General features: G+C 49.8%; 1 protein-coding gene across 1 annotated transcript; it reads right to left on the bottom strand.

Annotated features, from left to right (window-relative positions):
• Positions 1 to 10,523: 10,523 nt before the first annotated feature.
• LOC144941169 (trypsin-like) lies at positions 10,524 to 14,072 on the bottom strand. Its single transcript, XM_078867726.1, has 5 exons — positions 14,033 to 14,072; positions 12,433 to 12,592; positions 11,409 to 11,668; positions 10,836 to 10,969; positions 10,524 to 10,673 (listed from the first exon to the last, which is right to left on the bottom strand). Exons 1-5 carry the CDS (start codon positions 14,070 to 14,072, stop codon positions 10,524 to 10,526), a joined length of 744 nt encoding a protein of 247 aa, XP_078723852.1.
• Positions 14,073 to 18,692: the final 4,620 nt, after the last annotated feature.

The following is an 18,692-nucleotide window of genomic DNA, read 5'->3' as shown; positions in this document are numbered from 1 at the left end:
AAGATGCCATCGACCAGCCGGGGCTGGGCGCATCCACGCCACAGCAGCTGGAGGAAGGGGAGCCGTCGATGGAGGGGCTGAGGGAGGCGCACGCGAAGCTGACCGAGCTGCTGTACGCCGCAGCCGCCATACTCGACACCATCACGCAGCTGGGGGCTGCGGGACCGCCACGGGGCAACGGCAGCCGACGATCACAGCGCCTTCCCGCCATTTCCACGGAGCAACATTTTGAAACTCCCGCCATCGCCGCAGCTGCTGTTGAGGGCGTGGCCGCTCTAAGCATCGCGTCCAACGGCGGGAGTACAGTACCTGCCGCGTCACCACCAACGGGCGGAACGTCACCACGGGTGCGACCGGCGATGCCATCGCTGGTTCGTGCCGACGCTGACTTGAGTGAGGCGGACGAGGGAGTGCGTTCTTCCTCTGCAGCCGCTGCCTTACATCAGCGGCTACCTCCACTCAAGGAATTTGTGGGCGAGGATGGCGACTGGGGCGGCTTCCAGCGGCGCTTCCTCGCTCACCAGGAGATGGCACAGTGGACAGACGCCGAGGCTCTCCGCGCGCTGCCAGCACTTCTCGACAGCGACGCCCTCGCCACTCTAACATCGGCTTCGAAGGAGAGGCGCTCCACGCTGCGGAAGGCGATGCAGGTGCTGTCGGCGGTATATGGTCCACCATCGGACTGTCGCCAACTCTTTTACGATCGCCAGCGGGGGACGAAGGAGTCGCCCCTGGCGTACCGCACAAGCCTCCTGGCACTGGCGAAGGAGGCCTTTCCACGAATGGATGACGAGGGTGTCGACGCCATGGTGACAGAGAAGATACTTTTGCTGGCGGACGACTTAGACATCGTCATTGTCGCACAGGACGATGCAGAGATGTGCTCCCTCCAAGCGGCCCGTCTTCTCCACGCAAACCTGTCCTCTCAACGACGGAAGGCCAGCAAGGCGGCGAGCGGGCGTGCCGTCGCTGCAGCCACCCTCCCGGCGGAAGAGGTTTGCGCCATCGACCATCAACGGCAGCATGGAGCGGGAGTACGGGAGGACCGGGCCGGTTCAAGCCGTCTACAACATCCATCGTCGTCACCAGCGCTTCCACGCTGTTACAACTGCGGCATCCGGGGCCACGTCGCCTCGGGGTGCCGCTCTCCTGGGCAGCGCAGGACGACACCTCAACGGGACGCCGGCCCTCGTCACAAGCTCCACCATCATAATCCGGCGAGTCGCGGCACCCCTCATGCTTGGCCCACGCACACGCCCGTCACACACTCAAACACCGCAGCGAAGGGGGGGCCAATATCGCGTACCATGGCACCAACACGCACCGCTCTGGGTACTCAGATTGAACCCAGCCAGTGGTCCGTGTTGGCCCATCGGGTTGTAGCCGCGTCGTCAGGGTCGTCGGCCGTTGTGGGCCACATCGATGGGGTCGAGGTGCGCATCCTGGTCGATACAGGAGCATCGGCGACCATTATTTCGGAGTTGATTTATAACATTCTCCCTGCCCAAAGCCGTCCTTTGATGCCTGTTAACGTGCCATTCTTTGCTGCTAACGGGGGTTCACTTGGCATCATCGGACAAATTCGTGCCCAAATTTGTGTCGGGGATATTAAATTGTCTGGGCCGATTTTTGTTTCCTCCTCGCTGGCGGTTCCGTGCCTGCTGGGGACGGACTTCCTGGCCAAAATGCCGATTAGGATATTAATCGACCAGGGATGCATTGAGCTCCCATCGGGCCGACGCATGGCGTTTCTGCCATCCCCCGCTACGAGCCGGACGGCGTTCGCGACGGTGCCGGCGTTCGTAGATAGAACGGTGCGCGTTCCTCCGGGGGCGCAAATGTTGATTCCTTTGAAACTTCGGCGGCCCTTCGCTAAGGGCATTGGGGCTCAAGGGGTTCTGTTGGGACCGTCTAGGGCCGGGGTCAGTGGACCTGATTTACTCCCGGCCCAGACCATAGTGAGAGGGGAAGGAGAACCCTTCATCGCGGTCCTCAATGTGGGCTCGCAGACGGTGGTGGTCCCACAGGGGACCGTGCTTGCTCACGCAACGCCGGTGCCCTGTGAGGAACCCGTCGCGAGTCATGTCGGCGCTGTCCCTGCACCGCGACCACATTCGGACAGCGATGAAGGGTGGCTCGAGGCGCTTTGTGCGGGATCGACGGACCTGTCAAATTTAGAGCGTCAACGTCTTAAGACACTACTAAGGGAATTTTCCGACGTTTTCAGTCGGGATAAATACGATTTGGGCTGCACTAATCTGCTGCGTCACCATATTGATACGGGTGACAGCGCGCCAATACGCCAGAATCCTTTTCGGTTGAGTCCCGCCGAAAAGGACCATGTCAAATCGGCTGTTGATGACATGCTAGCCGCCGACATCATTTCTCCCTCCAACAGCCCTTGGGGAGCGCCGATCGTCCTGGTTAAGAAGCAGGACGGTTCGTTGCGGTTTTGCGTTGACTTTCGGCGCCTTAACAAAATTACGGTTGCCGACGCATACCCGCTCCCACGGATGGACGAATCGCTTGACGCCTTGGCGGGAGCGCGATTCTTCTCCACATTGGACTTACTTTCGGGATTCTGGCAGCTTCCTCTGGACGATGATTCAAAGCCTAAAACTGCTTTCCGTACTCCGCACGGCCTGTTTCAATTCAACCGGTTGCCGATGGGCTTACACTCAGCGCCGGCAACTTTCCAGCGGTTGATGGAATTGGTTTTGGCTGGATTGCAATGGGAGTCGTGCCTGATTTATTTGGATGACGTTATTGTCTTTGGCAAAACTTTTGATGAACATCTCCAGAGGTTGCGGGCGGTTTTCCTAAAGATGCGGGCTGCTAATTTGAAATTTAAGCCCCAAAAATGCCATTTGTTACGCGAGTCGGTGCGTTATTTGGGGCACATCGTGGGACGCTCAGGTATTTCTACCGATCCCGCCAAAACGCAGTGTGTAAGCTCCTGGCCGACTCCCACCTCAGTGGGAGAGGTTAGGAGTTTTATTGGGTTTGCGTCGTATTATAGACGCTTCGTCGCTAATTTTGCGACTATAGCAAAACCCCTACACGCTTTAACATCAAAAGGGGTTCGGTTCTGCTGGGGTCAGGAGGAGGAAGCTGCTTTTTGCTCCCTTCGGGACGCTTTGGTAAACGCTCCTCCCCTGATTTACCCTGATTTTTCAAAACCATTCTTGCTCGACACCGATGCGAGCAACACGGGTATTGGGGGCGTGCTCTCCCAGGTGGTTGACGGCGTGGAACGTGTGGTTGCGTACGGCAGTCGGGTCTTGTCTCCAGCGGAGCAACGATATTGTGTCACCCGTAGGGAACTGTTGGCAATTGTCCATTTCATCCAACAGTATCGCCCATATCTGTACGGTCGGCATTTCACCGTCCGCACAGATCATGCGGCACTGCAGTACGCCCTGAGGGTTCAACAGCCATCGGGACAATTGTCCCGATGGTTGGAGGTCCTCCAGGATTACGATTTCCAAACCACATACCGTAAGGGCGTTCGCCACACCAACGCGGACGCTCTGTCGCGCTTGCCAACCACCTCCGAGTGTGCATGCCTCCTGGGGTCTGGACGTTGCAGACCTCCAGGGGACACATCGGTTCCTGTCTTGGCGGCCGCCAACGACGACGATACAGTAGTTACTAATTCGATCGAACAACAGGGCAAAGATTCCCTGTTGGGGTTGCCCGTCATTGACTGGGGGCGCCTCCAGATGGAGGATGTGTCCCTCCTCGGGTGGCGACGTCGCGTCGGGGGTGCGGCGGGGGGAAAAAGAGGTGGTTCCGACGCATGGGAAATGTGCCAAGGCCTGCTGATGCATTGGGACGGGAAGTCGCGTCGACATCGGCTGGTGGTCCCTACTGGGTTGCGGGGCAGGGTGGTATGGGCCGCTCATGAGCGCCTCCTACACCTGGGGACCCAAAAGACTCTCGCCTTGCTGCAACTTGATTTTTATTGGCCTGGCATGACGAGGGATGTTGGGGATTTGTTGGGATCATGCCCTCGATGTGCACAACGCAAACCGCCGGCACGGGAGTCTAACCCGCCCTTGCAATCGATCAAAGTGTCCAGGATAAACGAGCTGGTCGCTCTGGACATTTTGGGACCATTCCCCGCCACCCCCAGGGGGAATAGATATTTGTTGACTGGTGTCGAGTATTTTACACGCTGGCCTATGGCCTGGCCTCTGGCCAACCAGTCGGCAGCAGCCATCGTGGAGGCCTTTGTTCAGGGTTATGTCCTGGACAAAGGTGCTCCGGAGAGGCTGCTGACCGACCAGGGCAGAAATTTTTCCGGTAAACTACTCAGACAAGTCTGTGATCTCCTGGGCACAAAGAAAATTCGGACCTCCCCATATCACCCACAAACTGACGGGATGGTCGAACGGTTGCATCGCACCATCACGTCCATGTTATCACAACAAGTTTCGGACTCGCAAACGGATTGGGACCTACAAATTCAGGGGGTCTTGGCGGCGTACCGGATGGCACCCCATGCAGCTACGGGGTTTTCTCCCTTTTACCTCATGTACGGCCGAGAACCAGACCCGCCTGTTCGTGCCCAGTTGCAGATCCCCGTGCCGCAGGGAAAAACTAATCTGGCTGACCACGTTAAATTTAATCTGGACAAATTGACCGAGGCACGGGATGCTGCAATGCAAAACTCTGACCTCCGTCAGAAGGCGAATGAGCGCCTCAGATTGAGTCGAGCGCACATGCTGCAGTGGAAGCCGGGGGACAAGGCATGGCTGCACTGCCCCCAGGTGCCACTGGCAACCTCCTCTAAACTGGTGCGGCCGTGGCGGGGCCCTGTGGAAGTGGTGGAGGTGTTACGACCGCAGTGCGTGCGCATCAAGTGGGGGAAGCGGCGATGGTTCGTGCACCCCTCTAGGTTAAAACCCTTCTCTGCGGTACACAATCACACTTCACACGCGCGTGGCCAAGCATGTGGGGGGTCGGCCGACTCGCTGGGTCCGTCTCCGTCGCTCTCACCTAATGCCTTGCCGGCTGTGCCACCTTCAGGTGCATCAGGAGTGACGGGCTCACGCCCAATCACCCCTCCTGCGGATACCGAGGGTCACGCGGAGTCGGATGAATGCTCACCCCAAGACGGACAATTGCCACCTGATGGTCCGCCACACGCGGTTACCCCGTGTGAGGGGCCCGCTGCAAGGACGCGCGCTAAAATGCGCAAACTGTTGTGAGGCCGGAAAATGTGTACATAGCTGTTGTGTTCATTGGATGTTGTGTGGGTGGTGTGTTCCCCACTCCTCGGATGTACATATGTTGGCTTCACCGTGTGTTGTGTGTGCGTGGTGGGTTCCCTGCTGATTGTATATAGGCTGTTTTTTTTTACGGAATTCGTATTTATTCGGAGGGGGTGCGACGGGTTGTTTTCTCATCTTGCTGTTGCGTTCTTGTTCTGGTTCCTGTTATTGTTCAAAAATAGTGAGGCACACGCGCGGTCAGGGGGTGAAGGCACCTTTATTGTCAAATTTTTGTATGTTGGCAGCCGGGACGGCTGCATGCTATGCGGGGGGGAGTGATGTAGGGGTGTTAGAGAGAGAGCCCGTTATGCATGGCAGCCTATGGTAAACAAACACAGTAGGCGGGGCTACATGTGTGTACGAGCAGGTGCCCTCTGCGACGTCCGCGCCAGACACCCTGGGGGGTCGATTCGGTCATTATGATCCCCCGGGGCCCCACCCCTCAGGGAGGGGTTGGGTATAAAAGGGGAATGTATCGAAGGGCTCGGGAGTGTTGTGTTAGCTAAGAAGAGAAGACGGAAGACGTCCTAGATAGAGCCCTGGTCTCCCCCTGGCACGCCGTCCTTATCAGGACCGCGCAGGCTCGAGCCAGTGGCGTGGTACCAGAGCCAGAGCCAGTGCTGGTCTGGACTCTGGGTACCGGGCCCGACTGACCAGTGTCGGGCCAAGATAGCCTCCCCTAGCCCATTAGAGGAGGACTCAGAGGCAGGCTAGGGTTAGCCTAGAGGTGTGTCCTCAGATAGACGGGTGAGGGGGCCGATACCCCCTCAGTGTGTATGTCACAACGTGTGGTGTTAAATAAACAAGTGTGCCTCCAACTCCGGTGTGAACGAGTCATAAGCGTTACTACACATGCCAAGGTGTTGATCACATTCAAACCAATACAACTCAACGGTGGTTTAAGGCTTTTCACGACATAATTTGAACTTCCCTACCCGGGCTTCATCAGGTAGGGAAGTTTACAATCCAATAAGGCTGCTTCAGTACGCGCCGTGACATTACCACCTGCAAAAGCGCGTCATATTCCCATATATTTTCAACGAGAACCTGGCTGCTTACAATGTGACTTATTTCAAACAACTTCAAATACATACATTTCAAAATCACATATAGATCATTGTATCAGCTACGACAAGCTACATTTTACGTTAACACTGTTTTGTAACACGTCTTTCCATTGTTTCTGTGCACACCTTGCATGTGCCATGGATTCTATTGTTAACAGGTAAAGGGTGTCTCAATCAACTCTCGCCTAGTCACAAAAAAGTATATTTTCATGTTTCCTACGATGTCCTGTTATCGGCAGCTGAGCTGTACGTCCACCATATGCAGCACTTCTCATGAACGAGAGTCATCCGGAGTAATACTATGTATGTTGAACATCTTTCGCACGGAACGTAGCCAACTGTGCTAATCAGAGGTGCGGGGGAAGGACAGCAAACTTCAATCTGTATTTAAAAGTGCATAGCTCCAGTCGCTTTCGAATACGCTTGTTTATCCAAGAAAGCCTCACTGCGTCTCATGACTGTCACGTTTTTTGCAGTTGTAGTCGATGATTCATTTGTATATTCATCTTGAGTAATTTACACGTGTGTCCATTTTTGTCTACGTGTGTCATTCTGCATGTGTGAATGTTTCTGTGTCATTTAGGGAGCGGTAGGGTAGAGGTTACCGCGCTGCACTACGAACCCGGCGACCCGAGTTCGATTTCCGCTCACGGCCAACACCAGCGACGATTATCTGAACCGGTCCTGGGCCTCTCTTATGTCGACTGCTGCAATGTATAACATCGCCACGAGGAATACAATGGCCGCTGGGCGTGGTGCTGGCCACCCACCCCTAGTGTGCCGTGCCAGTCTTTATACGTGCTTGCTTAAAGCACTTCACCCAACAGTGTGTTAATGCTGTACGGTGGATATTTGTCTTTGTTTTGTGTCATTGTGTACAACGCCGGCCGTGGAGGCGAGGGTTGGTGGATCGCACAAAGTTGTGAAACTCGTACTTTTACACGTGTGTGCATAATTTATATAAGCCTGCAGATTGCTCTTTAATAAACGTTCGATACTTTCTACATGAGGCTCAAACCATTTTCTGTAAGCCTACATCGTGCTCTTCAATTCGTTGCCTGTTACATTTACAATGTTAATGCCCCCATGTAACATCTAACAGTGATGGACTTTGTTAGGTTTGGGGTCGTCATGTTTTCACTCCACTGAAGCTCCGAAATTACTTTCATTACGTTAAGTGTGGTTTAGTCTTCACAATTTTGTTCACGTTTGTGCTTGTGTACCAGTTCTATATCACTGCCTCACTTCTGCTTGTCATTCGGATAAATTTGGTCACGTTTATTGTGAGGGTGACCGAAGAGAAGTGGACCACAATGTACAACTTCACTCAATACTCATGAGGGTTTTCGCATCTTGCACAATAGTCAATAGCTTTTCATACGCTTCTACATTGTTGCTTGAAACTTCTGCTTGCTGCAATGTCAAATATTCACGATATGACGCGATATTGCATTTCATGATAACAATGATCGTGATATGTTTACCATGACTTTGTAATGTATTTGACATTGTCTTGTTTTCCTTGCTTTGATGAACAGTGCGGTTGTATGAAATGAAGGGAGCTGATTTACATGGGTTGGACCAGATGACGCCAATAAGCGCACTTTTGGCGTCATCTGGTCCAACCCATGTGAGAATAGGCTCTAAGGAAAGCTGTCTCGGGTGTGGACCAATCAACTTCATGGACAGTGCACATTATCAGAGTTATGTCTTTTGTTTGTATTATGACGGCAGGTATTGCGGTCTATGCAAACATGACTCCTTGTAAAAAGGCGTCATTTTTGTTGCCAGATAGAAGGGTAAAAAAACAATTATCATATTTTTACTGGCAAATGAGGTTCCCATAATGAAGGGCGCTGTTGTGGTATCCGGTGTAATAGCACGCTAGACTTCTCGATTCAATTTCCCGGTGCGGCAGTTGAAACGGGGTACATTTCTTAAAACCCCCAGTCTCTGTCCACCGAGCAGTGTAAATGTTATATTTTGTATTGGTTACATTATGCGAACGTTACTTATTGCCGGTTTGCATGACAAAATGAGATTGTATCTACATTACTGTAGCTGGGATTGAGATAGGAGGGGGTGACCTGCAGTGAGTTTCTCTGTCTCCTCTCGAGCCCTGCTACATACAGAACGTGTAACACGTACTCGACAGAGTCACACACAAGGCAAATGTCCACACATCACCGCGTGCATCTTGGCCGTCCACTCGGTGAGGACGTCAGTCAAACAGACGCCGAGATGGCGGCTCATTCACGTTCATGTAACTGTGACGTACACAGACAGATGACACCCATAACGCCGACCTCGGGCGTTGATTGGATTTTTGAAGATCTGGACGAATAGGGGGGTGGGATTCGACGATTCGGTGTTCGGTCCGAGTGTTGGGTTTGAGTTCAGAATCAGAAGAATGATTTATCCTGAAGGAATCCGATGTGCTCTAAAGCTCTTTTTCACATTTGTTCGCGGAGTGGAATGAGTAATGGTGAGTCTTGGGGATGCGCGGCTAACATCAGTGGCGAGTGGTGACATGAACTGCACCTGCTCGGCATCCCGTCACCACGCGCCCCCGCCCCCGCATCGTAAAAAGATGACAGCCTTCATCCAGCAGTGAATTTGATGGTGGTGATGCTCAAAATATCTCAATATGAAAGCGCACCCCCTGTGTATAGCCGTGTGTGTGTGCCTGTGTCGTGAAGGACGCGACTGTTCAGTTGGAGGCAGTCGCCCTCCAACAACAAAGGAAGTTAGAGGAGTGACGCTCACAACGAGCGGAGCACCAGACAGATAAAATGAAGCAAGCTTACACAGTAAGGGACACAGCTGGTGTGCAACTGCCAGTCATCTCAGTGAGTCGACCCATGGGACCTGGGTCTGTCCCTAACCTGTCAGAAAGCTTTCGACACTTAACGCGGCCTCAAAGTGCACTTGGCCTGGCACAGGCGACGTGTTGACGTCACCGCCACTTAGTGGTAAATGGCGGCTGTTGTTGTTGGAAGGTACCACGTGGTGACTGCTGAGCGCCGTGCGATTTAAAGGTTCCAGCGCCCCTCAGAAGAGGTGATCCGGAAACGACGATCGACTCTTATGCCTGAATGGTTCATCGAGTCCTCAAAGGTTGATCAATTTAACGACTATCGATTATTAAATCTAGCAGGAGAGAGGAAAAGAGGGAGGAGTTTATTTGCATGGGGCGGGTTATATTCAAATTATGACAATGGCGGGTTGTGATTGGCTGGGAGTGTCCCTGGGAGCACCCCAAGGTCACGCTGTATTTCCTGTTTCGAGCTGTGAGAGGAGTTTGAATCGACCAATGGGAAGCCGAAATAATCCATCTCATTTGCATGTCACCCCAACCTTTGCATCGACTCTACTCAGTTGATTCTTGGCCAAATGATTCGACATACCCAAAGCAAATTACTTAAATTGGCCACTTTGTTGCTATGAACAATTTTAACTAAACATATATTTTTTAAACGTATACTATTGTTTCAAGGATTGCAGGTGGGAGGTATAGGGCCACCATACCAAAGGGTTTAAGAAGTCCCGTGCTGTATAGGCTACTACGGGGCTGATTTGTGGATAGCAGAGCAGTAGAGCAACTCAATCTATTGTACCGTGCTGATGTAGTGACATAGGACGTCACTACTGTGTCGGCCCGTACGAGGGCTGGGGGCCCCAAGGGGGTGCCTGGGGGTCACGTGGTGGAGGGACCCAGACCTCCCGTGAGGTGGGGGAAGGGAGGCGTGGCCTGGGAAGGGAGGCGTGGCTTGGGCAGAGCCGGCCACGTCAGAGCAGATATAAGCGTGGTGTGAACGCAGAGCGGGGCTGTTGAACTCCGAAGTGAAGACGGTATCATCGGTCCTCATGTCCCGGGTCGTCGTCGTGGACCAGGCAGCCCGTTGTCTACCTGGTCCACACTGTGTCGTGTTCCAGAGTGTTAGTGCGTTGAGGAAGGTGGTCACCACCTCATGTACAGTGTTATATTACTTACCGTTTAATAGTGTTGCCTCCAAGCTGTGTGTGTGTGTGCACCTAATTCGAACCCACTACACTATTAAGAAAAAAATAAGACGACAAAAACATGGTGGCATCAACATTTCAAAGGTTTTATTTGTTTAATGGCATTACAACCATCATGGTGCTTGTTGCTTGGCAAGGTGGCTTGCGAGTGAGTCGCTCATTTGTCAACCATGCTGCTGGCGATCCAGGAGTTGTAGTTGCACACCTTGGTGTACACGCCGGGGTAGTTGGGCCGGGCGCAGTTGCGGCCCCAGGACACGATGCCCTGCAGCTGGCCATTGCACACGACGGGGCCACCAGAGTCTCCCTGCAGTGGTGGAATCAGGGGTCAAAGGGTCACCAGTTAGCAATTAACTTTGTCTCGATCTGAATGATTGGTGGAGTTGGCACTGGTTTGTAGCAAGAGGGCAGGTCGACGCTCATACTCCCGTTCAGACTTGTCGACTCAAGTCGCTTCAGGGGACCTCACCTGGCAGGAGTCCTTGCCACCCTCCAGGTATCCCAGGCAGATCATGTTGTTGGTGATGTCACCGGGGTAGGAGTTCCTGCAGGAGGTGTCACTCAGCACGGGCGCCTGGAAGCACATGAGGACATCGGGGCTGCCTGTATGGAGACACGCGGGTGGCAGTGGTGAGGCATCGTACACTGGGGAAAGATATTGGGGTAACGTGAGGACGGAGAAACTCATAAGCAGAGGGGGCGGCATTAGAGAGTTTAGTGGACTCAGTGTGAAAGTCCTAGTAATGCAGAGGCAATGCATTTGGTTGGTAGCATTTATAAACCTTGAGAAAAGTAAGCAGATGAAGACAGTGGAAGACAGGGCGAGATGAAATTCAAGAGTTTGGAGATCCCTTCTGGACAGATATTGAGAAAGGAACGGAAAGAATGGAAGAAAATGGGGGAAGCCTGTGACGCGGTACAGCCTGAAACACATCCGAAAGCTATACAGAGTGACCACGAAACCGACATTGTAAAATCTTAAAAAACTCTTCTTGGAATGGATTTGCCAGGGAAGACGGACGTCTAAGCGCCGTATCCTCACCAACAATGGTGTAGGTCTCGCCCCAGCCGGAGATGGTGCACATGACTCCGGTGTCGACGCAGGAGGAAGGCAGCGGGATGGCCTGCGCGTACTGGTTGAGGGTGGCGGGCGTGGACAGCTTGATGAGCATGATGTCGTTGTCGTAGGTGACTGAGTTGAACTGGGGATGGCTGATCACTTTGGAGGCCTGGATCTTCTGCTCGGTGCCCTCGGACACGAAGATGTTGTGCTCGCCGATGCGCACAGAGATGCTGGACGCGCTGGGGGTGGAGGAAGTGGATGACAGTAGTGATGATGATTTTTATAGGGGATCGCTTAAATAGGGGATCGCTTAAATTTAGGTTTTAGGTTTTTTGGGGGGTTTATTTTGGCACAGGCAAAGCTCATTGGGCCATGAATGCTAATCGTTTATGGGGAACTGGTTACACAATAGAAACCTGGTTACAGCAATAACAAAAAAACACGAACAAAACAATCCTAACAAAACTGGACATGGTCAAGTTCCGAATGGTAAGGTCATGCATCAACATGGCACAACTAGCACGTATTGTAAGATTAGTTGTAATTTAATTCAATGCCATCACGTCGACACTTCCCACTGTCACAAACCCAAATTGACCAGTGTGGTAGATTTCCAAGTGCTGTAAATATTGGTATAATCGCCTAAGCAAAACAAACTGCTGGGGCACATCGCCTTATTGTGGAAAGAGGATGTCGTGTACCTTTGCAATCTGCTCATAGCCCTTTCTCGTTTGCTCGGATGGGTCTAATTCAAAATCATATGATCGGCTTCTTCATAGTACCAGCTGTGGCACTGCTGCCCCATGGGTGAAGCTCAAGTAAATATTCTTTGTGGCTAGGTCTGAGTTCAACAACATGAGCTTTAAGCTATTTTCAGATAAGGTCGTGATCACCAAGTTGTAGGTGTACACTGCATTTTACACAAGTCGATGCGACTTCACTGACACCACCAGACACGCAGCACGCAACGAGATTTGCTTAGGTCCACGCGCAGCACACTCACGTCTGGTAGCAGTGAGCGGCAGACACGACCCACTCGCTGGAGATCAGGGAGCCTCCGCAGAAGTGGTATCCGTTGTTGAGGGACACCTGCCACGGCTGCGAGTGGGCAGCGCACTCGGAGCCACCCACAATGTGGTCCTCATACATGTATGGGGCCGCCGCTGTCAGCGAAGCAGAGTGTGAATTGGTATCCTGGCCACGGTCAAGTACTCAGACCCAACATTCATCGTGAGGATACTCGTCAACAGGATCATGGCCATCGACATTGTCTATAAGGCAAATAGGTGAATCCAAGGGAAGTAATGGAGGCAATGCTACCCCCCTCCCACCCCTGGAGTCCCAAAATAAATTTGTTATTGATATTTACCAGAAAAAACGTACGGACATTTCATGAACACCACTCTTGGGAATATTATAGATCCGCTTCTGTTGTCTCCGTGATGATCATCATCACCAATGTTACCACTAACACAATTACAAAGTCCAATTCCAGAAAATAAAGTCACTCCGCTATGGTTACTAGAAATGTTGCATCACTTGCTCAATCGTCGTTCTTGTCTGATGGACAATATGGGCCCCACAGAAGGAATTTAGAATTTCCACCAATCGCTTGAGAACAAAAACGGACATGAGCCCCATCTTGCACTTGGGTATAATTCAGTTTTAGTCAAAGACCAATTTAACAGAACAGCCAAATAAGCAGCACACCTTCCTCTCCTCTGTTAGTTTGGTGATGCACATCACCATAGGAGGCGCAAAGTGTTTCCGATTGAGCTAACCTAGCGGAGGCCTACGCCAAATTAAGATACCAAATGACCACTAATGATACCCATCATTCATAATAGAGGTTTTGGGGTTAGATCGCGTAAATATATAAATGTGTTGTGAAAACCCGCTACCACCTGAAACAGCCAACTAGTAAGGGTTGTCACGTAAACAGAACGTGGCAATTCGTCACTAGAACAGCACACCGGTGTCTTGGAGAGCCAAGCCACCAAATTTACGTGATAACCTTTACTCGTTGGCTGTGTCGGGTGGTGGCGGGTTTCAACAACATGTTTATATTAGAATAGGTTTTTCCCTTTTTTTCTGGCAACAAAACAGGTGTTAGGATGTTAAAACACCAAACTGAAACCTTTTACAAGGAATCATGACTGCATTAACCATAATACTTATGGTCAGAATGCAAAAAAAAACATACTCTGATAATATATGCATTGTCTTTAAAACTGATTGGTCCACACCAGACAGCTTTCTTTGGAGACTAGTCACAAATGGTGTTAGACCAGAGGACGCCAAAAGGCGCCAAAAGGCTTCCTCTGGTCTATACATTCATATATCTAACCCAAAAACCTCTTTAATAGATATTGGTCGCGAAAGCCTACGTGTTGAACTGATACCCATAATTGTCTGCTCTGCTTAAACCAATGCTGTTAAACTGCCAGATGTCTATAGGCAAAGATTAGCACGGTTGGATACGTACGGTGCGAAATAAGTGTAGCATACCTACAAAGACCATCCCTGCTGGACATGGGTCCCAATTCGATCCAAAATCATTCACTACGCAACCAGTTAGCAGTGTAAGTTACACAAAGTCTCACCAGCGGTGCCCACGAGCAGAGCGAAGATGAGTCCGTACATGGTGCAGTGAAGATTCTGAACGACGATGCTGAACCACTGCCGAGGGTCCCCTTTTATACCCGTTGAGAGCCCTCATATCTCATGGCCTTATTCTCATTTCTATGTTACCCAATGCCTTATGTTTGTCTCATTAAACTCGTCGATATTTTCCCACCTGAGACAAAAATTTGCGAGTCAGCGATTCCACACGTTAATATTGGTTCCATTTATTAATTGTTTTCCACGGACGTTGCTTATATTGTTCTGTTTATGATCTCATACTTGGTAGAGATGGTGCCATTTGTGCGTGTGTAACGTGGCAGCTGTGATTCTACAAATTGTGGAACCATCCCGATCTCTGTGGAAAAGTTACGGAATTGAGAGCTTTCGCCTGTGACTAGCCGATGTACGTACAATTTAGCAAAAATTATTGCCTATAAAATTAACACTTATGTAAGTATACATAAGCATATATCAAATATCCTCTACTGGGGCTATTAAGTGGTCCTTTAAGTGAAGTCTGACAGCGGTGCTGTAATAAATCCATTGCACGGATGCACCTGTGCCTTTTATACTTATGCCAACGACATTGCTGCATTTCTATATTCACGTATACCATGTAGAGAAAGCCAAATGTATCATAGTCAAAGTTATTATATTTTATTTCTTGAATAGTCAAATACTTTAATACTGATACATATATTTATGGATTTGGCCACGTGTCAGATTCTTTGTCAAAATTCTCGTTACTAAGCCCCCACCACTCGACAAAATAAAGACGTTGAAAAAGACAACATTCATACATGCCAAGGTGTTGATCACATTCAAACCAATACAACTCAACGGTGGTTTAAGGCTTTTCACGACATAATTTGAACTTCCCTACCCGGGCTTCATCAGGTAGGGAAGTTTACAATCCAATGAGGCTGCTTCAGTACGCGCCGTGACATTACCACCTGCAAAAGCGCGTCATATTCCCATATATTTTCAACGAGAACCTGGCTGGTTACAATGTGACTTATTTCAAACAACTTCAAATACATACATTTCAAAATCACATATAGATCATTGTATCAGCTACGAAAAGCTACATTTTACGTTGACACCGTTTTGTAACACGGCTTTCAAATTGTTTCTGTGCACACCTTGCATGTGCCATGGATTCTATTGTTAACAGGTAAAGGGTGTCTCAATCAACTCTCGCCTCGTCACAAAAAAGTATATTTTCATGTTTCCTACGATGTCCTGTTATCGGCAGCTGAGCTGTACGTCCACCATATGCAGCACTTCTCATGAACGAGAGTCAATCGGAGTAATACTATGTATGTTGAACATCTTTCACACGGAACGTAGCCAACTGTGCTAATCAGAGGTGCGGGGGGAAGGGCAGCAAACTTAAATCTGTATTTAAAAGTGCATAGCTCCAGTCGCTTCCGAATACGTTTGTTAATCCAAGAAAGCCTCACTGCGTCTCATGACTCTTCTTCAGAAGGGTCCTGTCACGTTTTTTGCAGTTGAAGTCGATGATTCCCATGCATATTCATCTTGAGTAATTCACACGTGTCTGTCCATTTTTGTCTACGTGTGTCACTGTGCATGTGTGAATGTTTCTGTGTCATTTGGGGAGTGGTAGGGTAGAGGTTACCGCGCTGCACTACGAACCCGGCGACCCGAGTTCGATTTCCGCTCACGGCCAACACCAGGGACGATTATCTGAACCAGTCCTGGGCCTCTCCTATGTCAACTGCTGTAATGTGTAAACATCGCCACTAGGAATACAAAGGCGGCCGGGCGTGGTTTTGGCCACCCTCCCCTGGTGTGCCGTACCGACCTTTATAGGTGCTCGCTAAAAGCACTTGCCCCAACAGTGTGTTAATGCTATACAGTGGATATTTGTCTTTGTTTTTCTCTTATTGTGTACAACGCCGGCCGTGGAGGCAAGGGTTGGTGGATCGCACAATGTTGTGAAACTCGTACTTTTACACGTGTGCATAATTTATTTAAGCCTACAGCTTGCTCTTAAATAAACGGTCGATACTTTCTACATAAGGCTCAATCCATTTTCTGTAAGCCTACATCGTGCTCTTCAATTCGTTGCCTGTTATATTTACAATGTTAATGCCCTCATGTAACATCTAACGGTGATGGACTTTGTTTGGTTTGCGGTCGTCATGTTTTCACTCCACGCAATGATGTGATAGGATCAAGCTCCGAAATTACTTTCATGCGTTAAGTGTGGTTAAGTCTTCACAATTTTGTTCACGTTTATGCTTGTGTATCAGTTCTATATCACTGCATCACTGCTGCCTGTCATTCGGATAAATTTGGTCACGTTTATTGTGACGGTGACTGAAGAGAAGTGGACCACAATGTACAACTTCACTCAATACTCGTGAGGGTTTTCACATCTTGCATAATAGTCAATAGCTTTTTACACGCTTCTACATTGTTTCTTGAAACTTCTGCTTGATGCAATGTCAAATATTCATGATATGACGCGATATTGCATTTCACGATAACAATGATCGAGATATCTGTTTACCATGACTTTGTAATGTATTTGACATTGTCTCGTTTTCGTTGCTTTGATGAACAGTGCGGTTGTATGAAATGAAGGGAGCTGTTGTGGTACCAGGTTTAATAGCACGATGGACTTCTCGATTCAATTTCCCGGTGCGGCAGTTGAAACAACGGGGTACATTTCTTAAATCCCCTAGTCTCTTATTCTTAGGTTTTTTTCGGTAAAGTCAAGTAGGTAAAAAATTAAAATTAATAAAAGTAAAATAAAAATAAAATAAAAATCACGACGTTTCGTAGGCAACACACGCTTCCGTCTTCAGGTGGAACCGTCACAGCACGCTTGCTGTATCAAGTAAATGAGAGATTCCAAGAGATACTACCCCGTATATATACTGGTTGAGGGGGGGGATGGGCCAGGACAGGCCCCCTTTTTATTATTATGGTAAGGTGCGGCTTGAGACTACGGCTAGGACCGAGCCTCTGCCATGTAGATGGCTAAACCACAAAAGCAGGTCAGGAAGAAACAGCCTCCTGCTATGTTGCTTGGTGGGTAAAACTTATAGCAGGAAACCAGTGTGTGAAAAAAGCTAAACATGGTAAAACAAAACTGGCTGTCTATCAGTAACCTGTACAGTAACTCAAGAAAGCTTCAAATCTAGAACCCTAGTCTCTGTCCACCCAGCAGTGTAAAGGTTATATTTTGTATTTGTGTATTGGTTAAATTATGCGAACGTTACTTATTGCTGGTTTGCATGACAAAATGAGATTGTATCTACAGTACTGTAGTTGGGATTGAGATACGAGGGGGTGATCTGCAGTGAGTTTCTCTGTCTCCTCTCGAGCCCTGCTACATACAGAACGTGTAACACGTACTTGACAGTCACACACAACGCAAATGTCAACACATCACCGCGTGCATCTTGGCCGTCGTGTTCGGTCCGAGTGTTGGGTTTGAGTTCAGAATCAGAATAATTATTTATCCTGAAGGAATCCGATGTGCTCTAAAGCTCTTTTTCACATTTGTCCGCGGAGTGGGATGAGTAATGGTGAGTCTTGGGGATGCGCGGCTAACATCAGTGGCGAGTGGTGACATGAACTGCACCTGCTCCGCATCCCGTCACCACGCGCCCCCGCATCGTAAAAAGATGACAGCCTTCATCCAGCAGTGAATTTGATGGTGGTGATGCTCAAAATATCTCAATATGAAAGCGCACCCCCTGTGTATAGCCGTGTGTGTGTGCCTGTGTCGTGAAGGACGCGACTGTTCAGTTGGAGGCAGTCGCCCTCCAACAACAAAGGAAGTTAGAGGAGTGACGCTCACAACGAGCGGAGCACCAGACAGATAAAATGAAGCAAGCTTACACATCTAAGGGACACAGCTGGTGTGCAACTGCCAGTCATCTCAGTGAGTCGACCCATGGGACCTGGGTCTGTCCCTAACCTGTCAGAAAGCTTTCGACACTTAACGCGGCCTCAAAGTGCACTTGGCCTGGCACAGGCTACGTGTTGACGTCACCGCCACTTAGTGGTAAATGGCGGCTGTTGTTGGAAGGTACCACGTGGTGACTGCTGAGCGCCGTGCGGTTTAAAGGTTCCAGCGCGCCTCAGAAGAGGTGATCCGGACACGACGATCGACTCTTATGCCTGAATGGTTCATCGAGTCCTCAAAGGTTGATCAATTTAACGACCAGCGATTATTAAATCTAGCAGGAGAGAGGAAAAGAGGGAGGAGTTTATTTGCATGGGGCGGGTTATATTCAAATTAGGACAATGGCGGGTTGTGATTGGCTGGGAGTGTCCCTGGGAGCGCCCCAAAGTCATGCTGTATTTCCTGTTTCGAGCTGTGAGAGGAGTTTGAATCGACCAATGAGAAGCCGACATAATCAATCTCATTTGCATGTCACGGCAACCTTTGCATCGACTGTACTCAGCTGATTCTTGGCCAAATGATTCGACATACCCAAAGAAAATTACTTAAATTGGCCATTTTGTTGCTATGAAAATTTTTAACTAAACATATTTTTTAAACGTATACTATTGTTTGAAGGATTGCAGGTGGGAGGTATAGGGCCACCATACCAAAGGGTTAAATAAGTCCCGTGCTGTATAGGCTGCTACGGG

This window comes from Lampetra fluviatilis, chromosome 24, assembly GCF_964198595.1.
Source record: "Lampetra fluviatilis chromosome 24, kcLamFluv1.1, whole genome shotgun sequence".
NCBI classification, from domain to species: domain Eukaryota; kingdom Metazoa; phylum Chordata; class Hyperoartia; order Petromyzontiformes; family Petromyzontidae; genus Lampetra; species Lampetra fluviatilis.
The sequence above is the reverse complement of the archived record's forward strand: the minus strand, read 5'-3'. Positions and strand labels throughout refer to the sequence as shown.